Raw genomic sequence first — 21,541 nt, forward strand, 5'->3', positions numbered from 1 at the left:
CCTCTCCAGCGGCTGAAGATCCCTCCAGCGTGCAGCCAGCACCATCGCCACCGTCACGGCTGGTCCCCTGCCACTGCCCGGGGCAGGCTGGGTGCGCAGCCCTCGGGTGACCGCAAAGCCTGACTTTCCCTCTGGATTTAGGAGAGAAAGCGGAGTGGGCCGATGGTCATGAGCAAGTGGGTGGGAGCTGAATAGGGTTATTGTGATCTTTATCTAGGGGGATTATTCCAGGCAGTGTGGGCTTGGCAGGGCGATGCAGTTGTTTGGCTGTGCTTGGTTTTGCAGCCTGATAGGTATGGCCCCTGTGAACGTGCGGCAGAAACGGGCTGGGGAAAAACTATTTTATGGTAGCTTCATCCTTGTAAAACGTTCACTTCCCAGCAAAGTCGGCACAAAAAAGGAAAAAAAAACCTGAGTGATTTTCATTTGCAGAAGTCTGACGCGGCTAGGAGTGTGCATGGGCTGAAATGCAAAGCCTGGCACAAAAGTGACACGTTTTACTGGAAACTGGGAACTGTTTCCTTTTTATTGGAAGTAAATTGGAAAGGAGAAGGATGGTAAGTGCACAGGGCCAGCACAATAACTCAACAGAAGCGTTTTCAGGAGCACTTCAGGGCCCTGTGGCGTAGACCAAAGGGTCCAACAGCACCCGAGATCGCACCCAATTTTATGGCATCGCTGACAGCGGTAACTTTTTTTCTGCACGCAGGGAGCTCGTCCCTGCTTGTGAGATGGGACCTTGGCATGGGGGGAGCAGAGCCCCCCTGCTCCCCGGGACCCGCTGCTGAGGAGGAAGCAGCGCTGGGGAATGGTCGAGGTGCGGAGCCCCGGCCCCGCGCGCTGCCTGGCGGGGGGACCCCGACAGGACGGAGGGAAAGCAAACGCGGAGCTAAAGGCCGGCTCGGCGCTGTGAGCACACCGGGGCACACCGGGGCACACCGGGGCTAAAGGCCGGCTCGGCATTGGGGGCAAACCCGAGTGGCCCCCGCCGCCCGCCCGCCCCCGGGAAAGGGCATCTCCCCTCCGCGCCCGCTCCACCCCGACGTGAACCGCAGCCCGGCGGGGACCAGCTGCTCCGGGACCCCCGCACCTTCCCCCGGGGCCAGCGGGCCCCTTCTCCCCGCCAGATAACCCAAGCTTGGCCGTGCCTCCGTGTACGAGGCGCCGGCGAAGAAATTGCGCTCTGCAAGGGACACATCTGATTGTGATTTGGGGGGGAAAAATAGGAGAAGGGAAAAAAAGAACAAAAGCCCAACCCCGGCCGCTCGGCGCGGTTTTTTTCCTATCGTCGGAGCTGTAAAGATTTTGGAAGACGGGGCCGTGTTTTCCATGTAAACAAGGCGGCGGCGGCGGCCGGTGCTGCGCTCCGTGGGGCCAGCGGGTCCCGGCGCGGAGAGCCGAGCCGAGCCGAGCTGAGCCGGGCCGGGGCGCATCCCAGACCCCAGGGCTGGGTCACTCCCAGCCGCCAGCACACGGCTGATCCCCGGCCCCCTAAACGACAGCGAGGAGGGGACGAGCAGCGCACGGGGGTCCCGCTGGGGAGGAGGGGATGGAAGATCGGGGTGAGCAGTCGGCGGGAAGTGCGAGGACTCAAGGGGAAAAACACCCCGAACCCTTCGCCCTTGCACCCCGGGCAGAGGTGAGGGACGCCCCGTTTCCCCTCGGGGACAGCCCGCCGGCTGGGGCTCGCTTATAGCCAGGACGGCGCGGGTTCCGCGTCCGAGAGGGAGCGAACCGGCTGCTCCCCGGTTGTCATTTGGCCTTGGGGCTCGTTCAAGTCCCCACAACGCCGCCACCGCCCCCGGGGCCGCCCGCACCCCCTGGAGACGCAGAGACGGGAGCCGCGGGCTGTGCCGAGCTGCCCTCCTCGGCGCCCGGCCGCCTTCTGTCTCCGAGAAGGACCAGAGCCCGTCCCGTCCGGGCACAGAGCCTCCCGGGCGAGCTGGGGGCTTTGCGGAGGGGCTCAGGCGGTGTCCCGGGGCAGGGAGCAGGGCTGCCGGCGACCTCCCGGATCCCCAGACCGGGCCGCGCTCTGTGCGCTGCGGGAGCCCCGGCCGTGAGCTGCCGGGGGCGGCAGACCCTTCCCAGCCAGCCAGGGCTCCCCAGCGCTTCCCCGGACACGAGCGGTGTTTTCCCGGTCTCCTCAGTGTCCCTTCTCCCTGCGCCGGAGCGCCTTGGTGTCCCCTGCCCCGCGCTTCCGCGTCTCCTCCGTCCCCTGCCCCGCGCTCCAGAGTCCCCCGGTGACCCCTGTCCTGCGCTCCCGGGTGCCTTGGTGTCCCCTGCCTCGCCCCCCCGTGTGCCTCCGGTGTCCCCCTTCCCACGCCTTCGGGGCTCTCGGTATCCCCTGCCCCAAATTCCTTGTGCCTCGCGGTCCCCTGGCCGGTGGTCCCCGTTCCCCGTGCCCCCTGCTCTGCACCGCGGGGTCCCTCGGCGTTGTCACCAGTGAGCTCCCGGGTGCCTCAGTGTCCCCCGCCTTGCGCTGCCGGGCGCCTCGGTGTCCCAGCCCCTGCGCTCCCGAGTGCCTTCACATCCCCTGCCCCGCGCTTCTGGGTCCTTCAGTGTCCTCTCCTCTGTCCTGCGCCCCCGAGTACCTCAGTGTCGTCTCCCTGGTCCTGCTGTCCGTCTCCTTACGTGTCCCTGTCCCGCTTCCCGTGTCCCTGGATGTCCCTGCGCTGCGCGCCGTGTCCCTGGACGTCCCCGTGCCTTTCGCTGCCCGGCCCTGAAGGCTCCTTGCCGAGTCCCTGGATGTCCCCGTGCTTTTCTTTCCCTGTCCCTGAAGGTCCCTTGCCGGGTTCTGGATGTCCCCGTGCCTTTCGCTTCCCGTCCCCCGCCGGGTCCTTCGCTCTCCCCTCCCTCTCCCTGCCCTTCCGGGGACCTCGGCGCCCTCTCCCTGTCCTCCTCCCCGCGCCTGCCGGCGTGTCCGTGCCCGCGGCGTGGGACTCACCCACGCACTCGTTGGCCTCCCGGGCCGTCGCTCTCTGCCAGGGCCGGTCGTAGTGGAAGGGCTTGCAGCGGTCGCACTCGGGGCCGGCCGTGTTGTGCTTGCAGTCGCACACCAAACTGTCGTCGCGGTCACGGACGCAGCGCGACGCGTGGCCGTTGCACTTGCATCGCCCGCCGACCTGCAGGTCGGAGACGGCGTAGAAGTAGGAATCGCGGGCCAGCTCGGAGTCATCCTCGCTCTCGTCGCCGAAGGTGTGGAGGCGGCTGAAGGTCACCCTGATGTCGGTGGCCGTCACCCAGTCCTGCAGAACGGGCGAGTTGTCGAAGTCGTGGGCGGTGGGGCGGCCGTCCAGGGTGCTGAAGGCGATGAGGCCGCCGGAGAGGGGCCGCACGTCGGTGTGCGAGTCGGTGCAGACCGCCTCCTGCTCGTTCTGCTTGGTGATGGCGGCGCGGCTGGGCTTGTTGTACATCTTGCGGCACTGCGTGGAGTAGAACTGGAAGGGCACCCAGGTCTTGCCGTAGTCCATGGACTTGTGGATGGCCATGGACTCGGGGCGCGGCGAGCAGAACTGCAGGCTGACGTAGGTCACCTCGAATTTCTTGCCCAGGGAGAGGGTGAGGGTGACGTTGTGGGGGTACTGGACATAGCTGTCGGACTGCCAGCAGGTCAGGTTGTGCGGGTTGTTGAGGTCGGTGAGGAAGGAGGGCGGGTGGGCGCGCTTGGGGTCGGAGGCGTTGCAGAGGTGGCAGGAGCGGATCTGCTCCTCGCCCTTCTCCGTCACCACGCAGTACCGCGACGGCGGCTTCCCGCAGGTGCTCGACACCTTCACCTCCTTCCCGAAGGCCGAGTTGACGAAGTCGGGGATGCAGCGGCGGGGCAGCCCGTGCTCGTCGTAGCAGGGGTCGGGCTGAGCCGTCTGCACGGCGAACATGCTCACGCCGTGGTAGCCGCCGCGCAGGGGCTGCGCCAGCCACGCCGCCGCCAGCAGCAGGGCCAGCGGCGCCTCCGCGCCCCTCCGCGCCATCCTGCGCAACCTCCGCGCGGCGCGGGCAACCGAGGGAGCGGAGCCGCCGCTCGAGCGCGCAGCTCCGCGGGGCGACTCGGCTGAGGGAGGCGGTGCGGCGGCTCAGGGAGCGCGGAGCATCGCCCGCCTCGCGGCCAGCCCCGCGGAGAAAGGGGAGACCGCGGCGGCGGCGGCACCACAAAAGTGCGGCTGGCGGCGGGGCTGGGTCCCGCCTGCCTCCCGCCCCGGCTCTCGCACGGAGAATGACTGGCGGTCCCAGCCCCCGCCGCGTTTGAGGTCATGCTAAAGGAGTGACATCGCGCTCAAGGAACAGAACAACGACATCCACTGGCGGCTCAGCCAGACACACGCACAGGCCTCGGGGAGGGCGGGGGGGGGATGGGAGAGGGACGGAGCCCGCCCTGACACCGCGGCGATGGGCGCCAGAGCCGCCGAGGGGCTCCAGAGCCGCCCCGAGGAGCCGGGCAGGGGCCATCCTCCCCCGCCCACACCTCTGGGCCCCCGGCCGGGCCGGGGGAGGCCGCGGCTGCCCGCACCCCAGCAGCTGACGGTGCTCCGAGGGCATGGGGCGGGCAGGAGGGGCGGGCAGCGGCCGGGAGGAGCCCCCCGCATACCTGCGGGGACGCCGAGGGCGACAGGATCGGGCCCTCTTCCATGCGGTCGCTGCTGGCCTCCCCTTCTCCGCCGGGCCAGGTAGCGCCTGACCCCCCGAGCCGGACCGCGATGGGGGCCCGGGGCAGAGCCACCATCCAGGGCGGGACCCCGTGGCCCGGGTCGCTCCCGGACACCGGCCCGCTGCGGGGGGGCTCCCCGCGGGTCTCGGCCCAGAGACTTCGCCCCGGGAAGAGAAAACCCGGTGCCGGCGAGGTTTAACCAGGGGAAGTGTCGAGTCCTCGGGCACGACACGGGAGCTAAGGGGCCTGGGGACCCGCGGCAGGTCGTGTTAGGGGGCTGATCTCCGTTTCCCCGGCGCAGCCCCAGGTCCAGCCCGGGCACAGGGGCTGCGCCGCGCCCCTTGCCGCTCTCCCTCGGTTTGCAGCTTGTCGGCGCCCCCGTTCAAGCGAGGAAGGGGTTAAAGGACAGCACTTGTCCCGCACCGGGCCATGCCCCGGCCCCGGGCTCCCGGGCGAGCAGCCCCCCGACGGCCGCCTCCTTCCTACCCCGGTGATGCCGGCCGGGGGCACCCGCTGCCCCATGGGACGGTACCGAGATCCCGGAGGGATGGTCCTGGGAGAGAGCGGAGGAGTTTCCCTCCCGCGGCTCCCGGCCGCCCTGCTCACCCCCCTTCCCTCCCGCCTTGATTAAAAGGGCACTTTTATTTTTCCAACGGAGGTGCCCTCTCTCGGAGCGCTGCCCACCCGTGTCACTCAAGCCTTGGCACGGCAGCGCCGTCCCTCCCCGGCGAGCCCCGGCAGGGCGGCCCGAGGGGACGGGGGGCTGCCTGGGCAGTGGCGAGCCCCAGGCCGGCCTCCGCCCCCTCCCCTCCGCCCGCCCCTCTCCCCGCTTTGAATTCCTTGCCACCGAGCTGAATAAAAGTGGTTGTTGTAAATTGAATTAGTGCCTGATTAATCTGCTCCCGGGCCTGCTAGCCCAGCGGGACGTCTTTGGCAATGCAACCGCCTTCCCTGCAGGGCAGCGGGGCTCTGCAGCCTCCCTGCCCCCATTGCTCCCCCCCGGATCCCCCCGACTCCCACCCCCAGCACCGCCGCTGCCGGGATTTGTTAACTCTTCCCCGGGAAACAGCCCCTCCGTCCTGCTCCCAGCGCCCTTGCTGCTCCTCTGCCGGAGGGACGGGGTGGAGGGGGGTGTCTGTGGGGATGCGGACAGCCCGGGACTGGGGGGTCCCAGTCCTGCTGCTCCCACCCGAGCCGCCCAGGGACCCCGACGCCGCCTGGCGCACCCGGGACACACATGCACAGTCCCGGTGGATCCCAACCCCGCAGAGATTTTTCTCCCCGCTCTTGAATTGCAGCCGGATTTGCGGGGGGCGGGGGGAGTGGAAGGTGCTGCCGTCTGGCTCGGGGGGGTACCCGAAGGAGGGAGGGGGCAATTTAGACCATACTGTCCCGGACCGTCGGGGTCAGAACGGGGAAGCGGCTGCGGGAGACCCCCGGGGACGCACCCGGCATGGGATGGGATGGGATGGGATGGGATGGGATGGGATGGGATGGGATGGGATGGGATGGGATGGGATGGGATGAGACGGGGGCAGGCTGTGCCCCCTGAGCCTGCCCAGGGGACTCCAGCCGGTGAGCCCGGCGGTCCTCCGGGACAGAGCTCGCTGCCCAGCCCCGGAGCCGCCCGGCTGTACCCGAGAGCCGCTTTGCCCAGCCGGGAGCCCCAAATCCGGGCCATAATCACCCCCCACACACACCGGTGCCTACTACGGGCATACCCGCTCGTCGTTTTTGAGCCCCCGCTCTGCCCGCTCGGCGCTTCTGCTCCGGCCACGCGTGTCGGAGACCAGCCCTTCCCCGTGCGAGGCGGGACGGGGCGGCGGAAGGACGGGGCGACCGGCTCCCGTGCCGGGGGGGGACACACAGGGGGCCGGCTCGGAGCGCGGCAGGTGCCGCTGCGAGGACCAGCGTTTTTCCTGGGAAAGATGCGGTTTTGGCTCCGGTTGCCCCCGCTCCCCCGCGACCGTCTCGCAGCCCCCGGCCTCCAGAATGCCACCAGGCCCCGGGCGCAGGGCAGGGCTGAAATTCCAGCGTTTCTTTAAAATCCGGGAGGGTTGTTAAAGGGCACCCCCCGGCCCCTGCAGCCCTCACGGTTCTATCCCGCCTCACAGCAAAAAATGGGGGTGTGGGGGTGTGTTTAAGAAAACTTGCCCCACGCTAACCTCCCTAGCCATCCCGAGGTGCTGCTTAATCCCATTAGCAGGGTGTTAATTTAACAACCATCCGGCGCTACCGGGCGCGGGGGGACGGTGCTGCCCGGCGGCCCGGGCGCGGGCTGCGGCTCTCGCCTCCCTCCTGCCCTTCTCGCTGGGTTTATTCGGCGTTTCACAACCCCCGGGGTTTGTAATGGCTCTTGCGGTCATTAACGTGATTTACTGAGGCTTTCCTCTAATTACCTCGCCCTCGAGCTATTAAATGCATGTAAGCAGCTCCGCGGGGACCGAGGGGCAGCTCCCCGAGGCCCGGTGCCGTGTCTGTCTGCCTCTCCGGGGCAGGGGGGTCTGGGGCGATCCAGGGAGGGTGCAGTAGGAGGGATGCTCGGGGCATCAGGCCATGCTCCCCCCTCGGCTCGCCCCCCCGCTTCGGATGTAAGTTTCTTGTCATTAAGCACCAGCGAGTCCCGGCCCTGCCCTGGCCCGGGAGGGGACAGGTCCTTGCCGGCCCCAGCCCCGGTGCGACCCCGCTGTGCTTTCGCTCTCGCCGGGGTCGGAGCATCTCCTGTATCTCCACCGGGGCGGGAGCACAGCCAGTACCAACACCGGGGCCAGAGCATCTCTGGTACCTAATACAGGGAGCGGAGCATCTTCGGTATCTCCGGCACCTGCACCGGGAGCCGAGCATCTCCGGTCCCTACACCGAGCACGGAGCATCTTCCGTATCTCCGGTATCCGCACCGGGAGCGGAGCATCTCCGGTATCTGCTCGGCCGGGGAGAAGCCCCGGTGAAGGAGAGAGGCGAGAGGCTTTATTTGAACCCCACCGAGGGCAGCCGGCACAGGCGGCCCCGGCGCTCAGAGCCTGTTTTAAAAGTCAAATCGCTCCGGGCGCCGGAGCTCGTCCACCTCCCCGGGAACAATGCGCTGACCCCGGCCCACCTCCCCCGCCACCGCCCGGCCTCGGGGTCTGGAGGAGGGAGGGGGAAACCCAACCCCAATATCTGGGGGCCGTCCCCCCGGCGGGGACCGGGAGCGGCTGGAAAAGCAGAGAAGACCCGGGTTGAAATAATCAGGAGCGATTTATTCCCCTGGAGTGACAGTTCTTTTGAGCAGTTGCCGAATGGCAGTTTCTGTCTTTCTGAAAGCTTTTCTTCCAGATTCTGTTCAGATTAGGCTGGGGAGATGAATGAGGCCATTATCCAGCCCAGTAGCTATTCTGAAATGCCAAATTAATTACCAAGGGCTAAATCAAGGCGATGGGGGCTGGAGGCCGGGGGGGGGGGGGGGGGGGGGGGATGGGGCGGGTGGCAGCGGCGGTTTGAGGTGTGAAAATATCTCTGCGATCTTTTAAACCCGGGCACCGGCGGCGCACCGGGCTGCCACCCCCCCACACCGCCCCCGGCTCACTTCGCAGGTGCGGAGGACATCGACTGGAGCGGGCGGGGAGACCCCGCGGGGTCCCGCTGCGGCTGCTCCCTCCCCGGCTCCGGCACGGCCCCGCCGGCTGCCGCATCCCTTCGCCTCGGGCACGGCGGGTCCCCGGGCAGGGCGCAGCCGCCGCTCGCCCTGGTCGAGTGCTCAGGGCTCTGGCCGGTGTTCCCCCCCGGCTCTCCCGACGAGGGTCGCCCCTACCTGTCCCCCCGGCCACCCCCGGGGGTTTGCCAGCAGCCGGGGGGATCTCGTGATTCCCTGGGCTCCCACGGGCCGGCGCGGGGATGCGCTAAGCGAAGCCCCGTCTCTTCTGGCGGGGCGGGGGTGGCCGCGGTGGGGGGCGGAGGGCGAGAGAGTGGGTGGCAGGGCTGCTGTCCCGGCCTGGCACGGGTCGGCCTGGCCTGGCTCGGACACACCGCCGAGAAACGGGAGAAAGACCGGTCGGTTACCCAAGATGTCCCAAGGGAATTCGGCAGGACGGCAGCGCTGGTTGTCCCCGGACTGGTGTCCCTGCCAGCACACCACACATTTGCACGACATTCAATCCTCCACCCTAAAGCTCTTTGGCTCTCGGCGGACGTTTGTTATTATTGTTGCCCTAATATTTACGTTTTGCTCCCAAGCAAGTGTAATTTGTGCATAAACACCTGATCACTTTGTAGATCACTGGCCTGGAATCCACTTTGCAGGTCCCGTGAAAGCAAACCTCTGGCTCCTCTCATTTATGCAGAAAAATTTGCACAAATTTTATGAAAAAAAAAAAAAAGTTTAAGGAACGGTGGGTAGAGCCTGACTACCAGTTTTCGGTGGGGGGAGAGGTGGGCATGGGGTTGGCTCTGAACCTTCTGCAGCAAATGCACATGACTGGTGACATCCTGGCTCAGCGGCCGAAACCCTGGGCAGAACTGCTGGCAGCGACCAGAGCAGAGCGAGGCAAGGCTTTTCCTTACACTAGACAGTCCTTGCAAACGAGGAATAAGCAACGAGCAGATTTCCCAGGGGCTGAGAAGTGGGCTGTAGAAGGAATCAAGCCTTTAATGTAAATTGACCGTGGCTGGCAGAGACCACTGAACACTGGGCTATTCAGCATCTCTGTGAACCTCTAATGATCAACTCAGTTTTCAATTATACACCCAGAATTGCCACCAAGTGAGATAAGCCTCTGGAATACTATATTTTCTCTTGCAAAATGTTTTCTTTAGGGCAGGCAGACTGGAAAGCTTTGTGCGTAATATTTGATTTATTTTCAGCAGAGCAGCCTGACACCCAGTAGCCCGGAGAGCTCCCAGCTGTACCAAACAGGTACGGGAATGGCTCACACACACCTGGGGACTCGCAGGTGGATTCAGCCACTGCTGGGAGCTGCAGCAGCGTGGGTACCAAATATACCCAAGAAAATAGAGGCACTCCTTGATGGTAAAATTGTTAAACCCTGTGATTTATTTGTGTGCTTCTCTGCAGGAACAATGGTTTAATTTGTATGGGTGCAGATGTAGCACAACAAAAATTAATGTGGCTTAGCTGGAAAATGCTGCCAGATTCTGTACATGGGACATACTGCCCAGGTATCATCAGGGTGAGAAAGTGGACGTTACATGGCATGACCCATAAATGTGCATGGACCTTCCAGACTTCAGTTGCTTATGCATCCCGAAGAAGGTTGCCCTATATTTTTAAGCTATTTTCAAGGGAAAAATGCCTTTCTGAGCAATATATTACAGTGGGAGGGACAAGAGGAGCACAGTGACCTTACAACAATGTTCTGAGCTCAATGGGGATAAAAAATACCAGAAGTGAGTTAGGAGCTCAGTGTGCTGGGAACGTCCTGGCACAGCTGAAGAAACCTCGTGGCAATGAATCAGTGGAGGCCTGGCAGGACCACTTGCACCCATGGACAGGAGAAACCCTGTATGTCTCTGGGCACCAGTGGTGTAACCCAGATTTCATGGATCTAGAGGGCTCTGTTGCCAGGCTGAGATATGGGAGATGTGAAGAAAACAGGTTTTGGCTTGGAGGAGGCAGATTCTTGTACAAACTTTGCTGAGGATCTGCATGGGGAGGAGGGGAGGGGGACATTCAGGTTATTCAGTAAAATGTTTCATCCAAAGAGACTTCTGCTGATTTTCTGGGGCTTTGGGAAGGCACAGTGCAGTAAACCATTCAACAAAAATGAGCAGTGTTTGTCCTGCACATCTTCAGCAGTGCAGCAGAAGCCATTCTGCAGATCTTATTGTTAGATGATCAGAGCATCCACTTGGATCTCGGGGGACCTAGGAGCAAATCCACCCTTTGCAAAGGACTTTCTACTAGTGTTAGGGCTCTTCTCTTTATATCAAATATTTGTGGCCCTGACTTATAGAGGGACATCAGAGTAACTCACAAATCCCTGCTGTCCCAGGTCTCTGGAGGCAAACCTACCTGAGGACCCCAGGCTCTGTACCTGCCTAAAAGACCACCCAGCCCAGTTCCCATCCCCTGCCTTAAGGCTGCTTGGGACTCAGGGCGAACATCCCTGCCCAAACCCAACTCTGGCTGCACACCACATTTTGCGCAGGGGTTTAGTGTCTCCACTCCAGCTGCCCCTCCGCCCCCCATGGAAGGAGGCTTTGGGGTATGCTGGCTTTCCCAACTGTGCTGGTTGCAGCCAACCCAGGCTTGGTGGACTCCAGCGCTTTTGCCACTGCTGCTGGCCCTGGTTGTCCCTTGGGCAGAGGGATGCCATCGCCCCGGCACGGGCTGCCCCACAGTGACTGCTGCCTTCCCGTGCTGAGGAAGAGCCTGGCAGGGATCCCTGCTCTCATCTATGGGTAATTGGCAGCAAACGGAGCAGAAGGGAAGACACTCAGGGTGGGCTCCTTGGGTGCAATCTGACCTCCACAGCCATCAATCGTCCTTGACAGATTTTTTTTATTATTTCTACTTCTTCTTGCAAGTGCTGTGGCTCTGCAGGGAGCAACAAAAAGTTTCTTTGCTTCCTGCAGAGAAGGAAAGCCAAGCGAGAGCTGAGCAGGGCTTCCCTGCCCAACCGGTGCTGCCTGACATGACAGCTTGAAGCAGTCCTGTGCACCGTGAGCTGCCTGCTGTTCCTTTGGGCAGAAAACTCTGGGCTCTTTTTGGGGAGGGTAACAACAAAGTCTTTTCCTTTTGAGTTTAAACCAGTATTACTCACAGAAAACTGATATTTTTTTTTTACTCGCTGCTTTGACTGACTTTAGCAAAATTTGACCAGCAACTCAAACACAGGAGTTCTGGTGCCAAGGGAGCTCAGATGGAGAGACAAACCAGTTAGTGTTATGGCAGTGGCCAAATGTTGCCCAGAGCAAGGGTAGAGTAGCCAGAACTGTGAAACCACAGCCTTGCTAAGGGCAGGGACATTGCAGTAGCAATGAGCAATGAACAATGTTCCTTTAAAATAATTAATGTGAACAGACATGATTCCTCACCTACATTACAGAAATGTTTGCTGGGCACAATGAACACTGTTGAGATCCGTCCAACCTGCAAGTTCCTTTGGCTTTAGCATGAGAAAATGGCCCATGTAGAGACTTTCTACCTTGAGAGGCATGGTTTAGGAGAATGAAAGATCATAATTTTATATAGGACCTGTGAAAGACTGGGGAGCTGAAATGCTGATCTTCTTGCTGGGAATTTTCCTCCCCGTTGATTCAGAATAGAGCTGTGAAAAGGAATTTGATCTTCTTAAGCCGGTGTAAGGTGAAGATGGAACCTGGGCAGAGATTCAGGGGGAGAGGGAGGGTGCGTGGCTGAGGCTGGGGCCAGGGCAGGCAGGGCTGGGGATATTTCAGCTACCTAAGGAGCAGGATTATTGAATCATGGGTCCCCAGAGCTTCTGAATTCCCACCATCTAGTAACTCCCTTTGCCAGGTAATTAATTCTTCTCCAACATTTGCTTTGCAGTGATAAGTGGGCTCATGGGGCTCAGCTCCATTTGCAACTGTGGCAGTCCTGGGACAGGCTCTGTTTCAGCATTGAAACTGAAGGGGGTGTTTTGCTGCTTCCTTTGTTTAAAAATAATAATAAAAAAATACATTCCAGAAAGCATCCTGTTCCCTTAGGGAAGAAGTGGAGGATCTGTAGGGGCTGAGCCAGCCAGGCTGGGTTTACCCATGGGTCTGGGCAAAGAGGGTCATGCAAACAGCCATCCAAGTTTTGGGTTTATATCTTCCTTAAGCAAAGCATCCTCTTGACATGAGAGAGGGCACAGTGAGTGCTGGGGGGCTTCCAGCACCCCCAACTCATCTTTGCAAAGGGAGACTGTCGAGACCATGCTGGGACGAGTGCTGGCCTGGCCCCGTGTGAAGGCATGTCACCCCGGCAGGACAGCGGGAAACATGTTTTTCAGGAGCCTTACCCAGAGCGCTTTGCAGCATTCAGTCTCTTTTTGGCAGCCATCCTAACCTAATTATAAGTAAGTATGTATTAAGCTGGGATGAAGTGGCCTTCGAGAGGCTATAACCTTTTAATAGGGGAACTTGTGGTAAGGCAGCGGGAGAGCAGCTCAGGCTGGGCAGCGAGACGTCGTGTGAGCCCCAGACACGGTGTTTTGGAGATGGGGCCAACAGTTCTATCAGAGGAACCTGCCTGCGTCTCCCTCCCGAGGACACGGAGCCCTGGCCCTGCTCCATCCCAGGGCTGGGTTTACACAGAGACCCCAGCTATGCTGGGCTGCCCACCCCAGTGCCAGGGCAGAGCTCCGGCGCCTTACCTCAGGGCTGTCCCCACACTTCCAGCCATTATCAGTGTCATTAATTGGTGTTGTGTCCATGCGAGGGTCAGCGATGGGGGCTGGATGCATCTGTGAGACCCCAGCCAACAAGTGCCACATTTGCCCAGGCACAGCATTCCCTGCACACCATCCTTGTGCTTTGGGGGTCTCCACCATCCCAAGCCCATCTGGACAACCCCTTGCCCCAGCTCACGGGGTGCCAGTGCCTGGTGGCGGGCACCACCCTGTCTCATCCAGCTCCCTTGCCAGGGCAGAGCAGCTGGGAGCACTTGTTTGCAGAGCTGAATTCCTCGCTGTCGACTGCTGCTCAGCGGCACCGTCGCCTGCCTGCGAGCTGATCCCCGCTGCGCACGCCCTGGCGTGCCCGAGCACCGGGACTGCCGGCGGGGAGAGCGTCTGAGAAACATGGAGGGGGTTTGAGGCAATGGTGAGAGAAGGCAAGTGGGTGACCCTGGGTCAGCATCGGTTTCCCCAGATATCCAGCAGGGGAATGATGCTTGCACCCTTTTTAAAACTTTTTGCTGTCCACAGCAGAAAGGGTTGCAGTTCTCATCCTTTCTCCCAGATGCCTTAGTAACAAGGGGTTGGAGGAGGTAAAAGCTTCTTTTTCTCTCCTGGCATGCTCATACCCCATCCCTACCCTCTATGGCTTCAGTAATCCCCTATTGTTTTTCAGTGTTTGTCATGTGCTAGAGAAAAGCAAAACCATTCTCCCAGCACACTGCCTGGTTTTGTTTCTGCTGGAAAACAGCCTTCTCTCCAGGGTGCTGCTGCCTGTCCCCGTCACCCTGACCGATGCACACAGATGCTGCCCGTTGGAGGAAGGATTCTGGCTGTGACCACCTTGCACCCATCAAATACTGCACCAGGACCTCACTGCCTGTATCGCTGCTCCCTCCTCCTGTCCCTGACACAGGTCTACTGGTCACTTGGTGTCATCAATAGGTGCACAGTGATGGATGCAGTAAAATGTTCCTGTGACAGTTACTGTATTGGTGTAGGCTGCTTATGCGCCACCCCGAAACACAGAGATGAAGGTACACAACTCTGCACTGCCTGAGATCCAGAGAGCACGGAGATATCTGCAACACATCCACCCTTGCTGGCCTCCGATAGACCAGGGGGGTTGCTTTTATAATCACCTCATTTGAAAACAAAAGGTTGCAAATCAGAGCCTAGAAACACTGATGGGACCTTGGATGGTCCCAAGCATTGAGTGGGTTTACCATAAATGTGAATTAGAGCATCAGGATGAAGCTAGCCACTGGGAGGGATGCAAACGTGACTGAAGTTTAAGGATTTAAGGGCAGCAGAGTATCCATGGGGGCCTCTTGCCTGGAGAGGTCTTGCACTTGCTGTGGTCCTCACTCAGAGCTACTTGCTGCCCACCCGTGCACCTCCCTTTGCCCTGCCTGCTCTGTTCCTCCTGCCCTGTTGCCCCCAAAGGAGGGTTCCTGGGGGTCTGCTCCAGGGGTTTGCTGGATCACCTGGCAGAACAAGTGTTCTGGTAACTTTATAAAAAGCTCCCAAAGGCTGTGTGTTCCCTTGGTGAATGTGATGCAGTTTTGCAGCCCAAGAGAAATCAAGTGATGTTTTGACCAGGGCTCAGGAAAACACTGTGGTTACAGCTGCTTGCTTTGGGCAGTGAGGTCTCCCTGGGAAAGCCTTATTGTGGTTGCTACCAGCTTGCAGGCAGTTCCCCATTTTGGTGACGGGCTTGCTGAACCTGGACTGGCACCAGCAAGTCTCAGGCATCCTCTACTGCCAGCTTCCTGGTCAACACATCCATCTTTTCCCACCCCAGGACCTGCAAAACACTGTCCACTGGGGATGTGGCTGTCTGCCCTGTCCCCTTCTCCTGCCCTTCACTCCCTCCCTGGGACTTATTCCAGCTTGGGGTCTGAAGGTAAGCAGACTGGTAGGGATCTCCAAAAGGTTTGTGAGGTGCTGTTATTATCAATGTTTGCTTTCCCCAAAGCTCCCAGCATCCTTTCACCTGCAGCCCTCTAGAAAATGCCCTTAAAGCATGTGCTTAACATTAAATACATGGCCAAAGGCATGTTGGAATCAATGCGATTTCAGCAGCGTCTCATGTACTGGAGTGGGAGGTGAATTCCTGGCACGGAAAGGGCTCGCTGCCCGTGGGAGGTTTCCTCTGGGGATTTTGCATGTCGAGGGCATGTGCTGGAGGTTGTTCAGGAGACTGGGCACTGGCATTTCCCTGCCTCCTGTAACCCCTGCATATTCCCAGCCACTGCCAGGCCAGGTTGGGTCCTCTCCGGACCTTTGCTGAAAGCACCTCAAGCTTCAGGACAAAGTGGGATGGCTCCAAGCCTTTCCCACTGAAGGCAGCAGTGACCTCAGAGGACATTGCTGCTCCCTTGATGGCTCCTTTGACCCTGAGACCTGCAGCCAGGTCGCTGGGGCAGGCAGGCAGGGCTCTCCCTGGGCAGCAGAGCCCTCCCCTGGTGGCACCGGCCAGCCCTGCCTGCCTGCAGCCTCCGTCCCTTGGGTGCCAGGGGGCCCTGTGCCCGGCAGGTGAGAGCTCTGTCCCATTTTCGGTGAGATAAACCCTGCCTACCAATACCAGTTTCTCCTCACCGCTAATCCGGGCGCGTAATTCAGATGCCTGCAGAGGATGGTGAGTCTGTCACCTGGATGGGTGACTGCCACAGCTGATCAGGACAAACGTCCCTCTCCCAGTTCAGTTTATCCCAAGATGCATCTACAGTGGATTTGCATGGGGTGGCTATTTTTATGTAAAGCAAAATAATAATAATAAAAAGATAATAAAAGGAATTCACGACCCCCTCCCCCCCCCCCGCCCCCGCCTTGCCCTGTGACAGTCCCCCTGGGGCCCTGCTGCCACCTGCCGGGGTCCCAGCACCGAGCCACCGGCGCCAGCCCCGGGGTGGGGATGGGTCCTGCCCGGGGCAGAGGGGCCCCTCCAGGGTGCTGGGAAGCGGGGAAGCCACCGTCCTTGCTGTCCTGGGCCTGGCCCGCACCTGCTGCAGGCTCGTTTGAGAGCAAAACCACTGGAGAGCCCCAGCAGCCCCAGGCGCCCCCGCTGAGGAGCTTGGCTGTCCCCTGCTCCTCTGGGCTGTCACCTGCAGAAGGTTTTAGCACCGGTATTTGGGGAGGCAGGGCCCAGCTCCAGAGGGATGCAGGAACATGTGGCTTCTACTCACTGATTCAATTTTCAGATTTACAACTGATGCCTCACTTGTCCATCATAAAATGTGCATCCAAAATGTGCCTCTGCCTTTGGGCAACAGGGATGTGGGCACGGCTGGGTGGGTGCTGCCTCGAGGACTTCATGACTTCCTGGGCTGGAAACCAGGGAAGAAGCAGATGCTCCAGGTTCACAGCATCCTTCAAACGCTGCCGCCTCCACATCTGGATGTGTGAGCCACCCAGGAGTGTGGTTGGGTCCCCCCAGGGCTGGGGGTAGCACAGCACACTGCCAACGTGAGACCAGCTCTGGTGGTTCCCCAGAAGGTTTGTTCAGCCCCACCATAACATGGAGCTAGGCCAACAGGTTATGGCCAAGTCTTCATCAAGTCTTCATCCTGCGGTGCCCAGAGCAAGCTCCCTGATCCAGGCTGTGTATATATCTATATCTATATCTATATATATGTATATGTTGCTGCCAAGGGATTCACCAGGAGCTGAGATGCTCTGTTCAGTGGAAGGTGGTGGTGGCTCTGGAGGCTCAGAGGCGGCTGGGAGAGAGGATGCTGGGCAAGGGTCCCCGTGGCCACAGCTATCACGGTGCCCATGCACACCGCTCCCCCGGCACGCTGCCCCCAGAAAGGCTGCCAGGGCAGCCCCCTCCCTGGGGAGGCGCTTTCCAGGGGCGCACGGCCCAGCTGGGGGTGGCAGGGGTGCTGAGCGCGGTGCTCAGCCCCGGCCCATCGCTGCAGTTCTCTGGCAGGACACAGGGTGGAAACCTCAGCCCGTGCGAAAGGCGCCGCCAGTCCCGGCTGCTGCCGGGGCTCTGCCCCCGACCGGGGCTGCCTCGCCGGGGCTCCCGGTGGCCCCCGGGGTGGTCCAGCCCAGGAGCCGCCCTGCTGCCGGGCCCTGCGGGAACTGGAGCAGGGCAGGAAGCTCCGACATGTAAGGACCAGGGTATTCCAGCTCCGGGAGAGAGGTTTTTGTTCAGCAAGGCTGGGACAGGCCAGCTCTCTGCGGGTAAGGGGACTGTCGGCAGCAGCATCTTGCCTCGAGGGGCCATTGAGTAAAGCCCGGCTGCAGCTCTTGCAGCAGCCAAAAGGCAGCAGCTGAGCATCTTTGCCTGCTTAAGTGCAAGTGGGGAAATGCCCACCAGGCTGAAAGGAGAGGAATGATGAGGAGAGGTTGTGCAAACCAACCCTCTGCTCGACTCGGTGCTGGGGAGGTGTCCCCGTGGTGCTGCGTCTCATCCACAGGCTGTGGCTCAAGCTGAGTCGGGTAAGCAAAGGGCTGGGAAACTGGTGACACTGGGGCTGTGTGCTCACGGGAGGACTGAGCCAAGGCAGGTGTTTTGACACAAAGAATAGATGGTCACAGGGCACGATGAAGTGATCTTCTCCATAAGCCACTGGCAGTAAGAGAAGTCATGGGACTCACTAGCACCAGGGTGGTTACCGAGAGAGGCTTTGTCGCAGTAAGGACAGAGCCATGCTGGCATTGCTGGGGATGCTGGGGGTCCCCGGTCCCCAGCAGGCTCCAGAACAGGGCAGACTAATGTCTGTCAGGGATGGCTATGTAGCAGTTCTGCCTTAGATAAGGGGATGATCCCCTGAGGTCCAGCTGGCTGCCCTCAGTTTCCATCCCAGCCGTGATTTATCCATCCTTTTCTTGTCCTTTCCTGCCCTTTTCCACAGCTCTGCCTCACCCACCACCAGCTACAAACTGGATCCCAGAAAGAGCACTGGACACTTGCACAGCAATGCACAGCTCACTCAGAAACCCAAACCACAGCGTGATGTGGCTGTGGGGACAGGAGGGGTGTGTGGCTCTTTCTCTTACAAGTGCCACTATAATTGTTAATATTACAGAGGGGGACAATGTTTGGCTTTACTGCATCAAAATTCTATCCAGACTTCTACTCATCTTGCTTCTCTCTGTGACAAGTGTGGATGGCTTCCAGCAGGCATCCATGTGGCTTTGAGCATGCAAAAGTCAGAGACTGAAATAGAAATGGTCCCGAGAGCTGCAGGATGGACCAACCAGAGCAAGACTTGCTGCATCACAGACGGGAAACTGAGGCACAGAGGGCTGAGTGACCCACTCTTGTCACCCAGAGCATCAGTGTCAGTGTGGGAGCCTGAGCCATGATTTCCAGTACCAGGATCAGACTTTCTCCATGGAAAAAGGCACCTGAGAAAGGAGGTGGAAAAGAGCCAGGAGTTAGAGTGGGTTTGCTGCAGCCACCCCGAGCCCTTGCACGGGGCAGGAGCACAGGGAAGTGCAGCTTAGACAAGTGTTCGCCTGCCGAAAGTGTGACAGCTCTGGAGCCCTTCCATCTCAGAGCCTGCCAAGAAACCTCCGGCACATTGCCCGATCAGGTCATTTAAGGTTATATTTTCACCTCTCTAGGAGGGGAACATCTGGGGTCAGATCTGCCACTCAGAACCCTGTGGCCCATTTTAATTTCTCAAGGCTCGGACTCAGGTGGTGATGAGCAATCTTTCAGTATCCTTTGAGTTGCACCAGAGAAATGAAAAACACAAGTCGTGGCGGGGAAACAGTGAGAGAAAGCAGGTTCCCTTTTCAGTGGATCCTGCTTCCCCTTCCCTCTCAAGCTGTGCAGGCATCAGGGAGAGGCTGCAGAGCTGCTCTGCCCAGGATGTGAAGCTCTGTCATTATGTGAACATGAGGAGAAGGAAGCAACGAGCACACCTAGAGCCATGGTAGCTGAGCCACTGCAGCCACGGGCACAGCCGCACATGATGTCCTCGGTGTCTGTGTAAGGACGGAGTTTCCAAATCCAGTAGAAACCCACAGTCTGGACAGCAGCAAAACCATCCTAGGGAGATGCGCTGGCTGTGGTCCGCAGCCATTGGCCTGTGCCTAGAGATAACGATTTTATGGCATTTTTGGGGAGCTGAGTTATTAGATTTCTATTGTGTGGCTTGGTCCGAGCCCAGCAAGGACACCTCAGCACCTCTCTGGCTGAGAGGGCAGCCCGTAGCCAGCCTGTTTTGTTCCTTCTTCCTGCTCATTCCTGGATGATCAGCCGAGTCCTGCATCCCACTGCCTGCTGCATCCTGGGGACTCCTGCATGCTGCCTGTGCCTCCTGCCCAGGTCTCCAGAGAGAGAGGGGAGGGCAGCAGGCTGCGGTGGATTTAGGGTGGGGGAGAGGTTTCAGGGCAGGCGTAGACCTGCATGGGGAAATTTGACCTGGCCAAGGGAGATCACAGCCTGCAGAGGGACAGTTTCTCTGCCTTTGCAGAGGGACAGTTTCTCTGCCTTTGCAGAGGTGCTGCCCAGGGAGAGGGGACCTTCCACTGGGCTTCTTGCAAAGGGTCAGCAGGGCCAGAGACACAGTGCCTGCCTGCAGAAACCTGGCGGAAAGCTGCTGCAGGGGAGGAGGATGAGGGGGAAGCCTGCATGGGATTTTTTGGGTGCTTCCCAGCTCCAAAGCCTGCTGCTCTCCCCTTGTTTAGACCTAGGGACCCCTTAGCTGGGGGACAGAGGAGTGAGGGGCATTGACTGGGGCAATGCGGCGGTGTGAGGGGGTCAGCTTTGCCCCATGGCCTCCCAGCACATGAGGGGCCCAGCAAGGAGAGAGCTTGTGCAAATCCTTGGGGAGCCAGGAGGTTGCAACAGGAGCTTCCTTCCTGCGAGCTGCAGTGCTGGTTCAAGCCGCCGGCAGAGAGGCAGGGTCCTCACTGCACCTGCAGAACTCCTTTAGGGCAGCATCCCCATCCCTGAGCCCCCAGCTACCAGCGCGGTGGGAACCGCTGCTGGAATGGGGAAGGAAAAAAAAATCTTCGAAAAGATGCATTTGCAGAAAGTGGTGGCTTCTTGGTTTGTAACCTCCTGGTTCTGCTGTGACGGGTGTGGATATGGAGAGCAGGAGTTTGTGAGCCCTCCAGCCATGAGCTGGGTGATGAGTCTTTATCCACAGACTTTTTTCCTGCCTGGGTTTTGAGCATTCTTGTCAATGCTCTGGTGGTCATCACACCCTGAGCAATATTCTTATGTTTAGCTTATAAACACTGCATTTAAGCAGAAAACTGAACTGCAAGATTTGAGACAGAACAGCCATCTTACAGGTATTTATCATAGAAATCAGCAGCGTCGTTGGTTCGGGGATGTATATGTATAGTACCAATACAGGTTTTAGCAATGTGTTGAGTAGAAAGGAATGGGAACATGACCATGATGGATTTCTGAGCATCTCTGTGAGTCAGGGGTAAGTCCCATTTTCAGCAGCCTCCCTGTCAGAGGTGCCTTTGTGCTGATTCGGAGGATGAGGAACCAAAATAGAAGCTGGGCAAAGGAGATTTGGGTTTGTGAGTTTACATTCCTGGAAACAAAAAATAATTTGATTGAAGCAGAATGACTGCTTTCGTGGGAAATGTTGACAGCTGGCCGGCCCTCGTGCACCTCGGTGCCTTTGCATACATCGGAAACCTGATTTGCTTAGAAATGTTCTTTATGGAAATCACTTTCTATCACCCAAGGGGCTTCATTCAGCAATTACTTCGTTCTTCTCCCAGCCAAGTGTTTCCATGAATTACTTTGGAGTTGTTTGTGGAAAAAATTACATTTATATTTTGGTATTTTCTCTCTAGCCCTGTATCGGCTATTGAACATCCTTTGGAGCAGAGGTGGTGACTCCTGGGCATCTGGTAGCAGTGATGTGCCAGATCTCTGCCCTCTGAATTTGCATTGGTGTGGGCTTTTCTGCCGAGTTAGCTGGAACTCGCAGTTTGATATTTGGGTCTTTTTATCTTGCCGCATCAGCTGTGGAAGGACAAACAAGACCAGGCGAGCACGAAAGCAGAGCAGTGCTGACAGCCCGCGCACCTCTGGAGCAAAGCTTGCCCACCGGAGCCAGCTGGCCCCGCGTTTCCCTGGCAGAGGGTGTTTACCCCAGGTCAGTGTTTCGCATCACGTGCTGTTTCCGTGTTTACTCTGGTGCTGAGAACCCAAAGGTCTAAATAAGCGTGTTGTTAGAGCACAGCCTCAGCTTCCTCCTCCCCGGCTGGGGCTGGGAGGGGAAGGAACTGATCTCTGGAGCCATGCGACGTGCCCAGCAGGCTGCCGGCGTGCCCCACGGCACTGCGCCGGCTGGGGCTCCGTTAGCTCTGGCATTGCCCTCGGTGTCACTGCAGCCGCCCTGAATGCAACCCTGCTGCAGGGGTGGGAGCAGCTTGGGCTGCCTCCCCTGCTCTCCCTGTGGCCCCTAAAAGCCATCTGAGATCCCTTAGCACTGCCCTGCTGTCACCTCAGATCATGGCACTGAGGGACTCCTGAACTCAAATGAGAAGAACTGAGCGGTGAGGAGGAGCGCAGTGCCCTGCTCCCAGGAGCTGCCATGAGCATGCTGCTGTCAGCAGCCCTTGGAGG

The 21,541-nt window shown here is 59.6% G+C and overlaps 1 protein-coding gene across 2 annotated transcripts in view; it reads right to left on the reverse strand.

The window, feature by feature from the left end:
* Window positions 1–4,312, reverse strand: part of NTN1 (netrin 1) — a 103,083-nt gene extending 98,771 nt beyond the window's left edge. For both annotated transcript variants that reach the window (XM_027813330.2, XM_055700628.1), the window contains exon 1: window positions 2,945–4,312. In XM_027813330.2, coding sequence (XP_027669131.2) covers window positions 2,945–3,968 — 1,024 coding nt within the window. In that variant the 5' untranslated portion in view covers window positions 3,969–4,312. The remainder of the gene's footprint in view (window positions 1–2,944) is intronic.
* Between the last annotated feature and the right edge of the window lie 17,229 nt (window positions 4,313–21,541).

Source organism: Falco cherrug, chromosome 1 (assembly GCF_023634085.1).
Source record: "Falco cherrug isolate bFalChe1 chromosome 1, bFalChe1.pri, whole genome shotgun sequence".
Lineage (NCBI taxonomy): Eukaryota > Metazoa > Chordata > Aves > Falconiformes > Falconidae > Falco > Falco cherrug.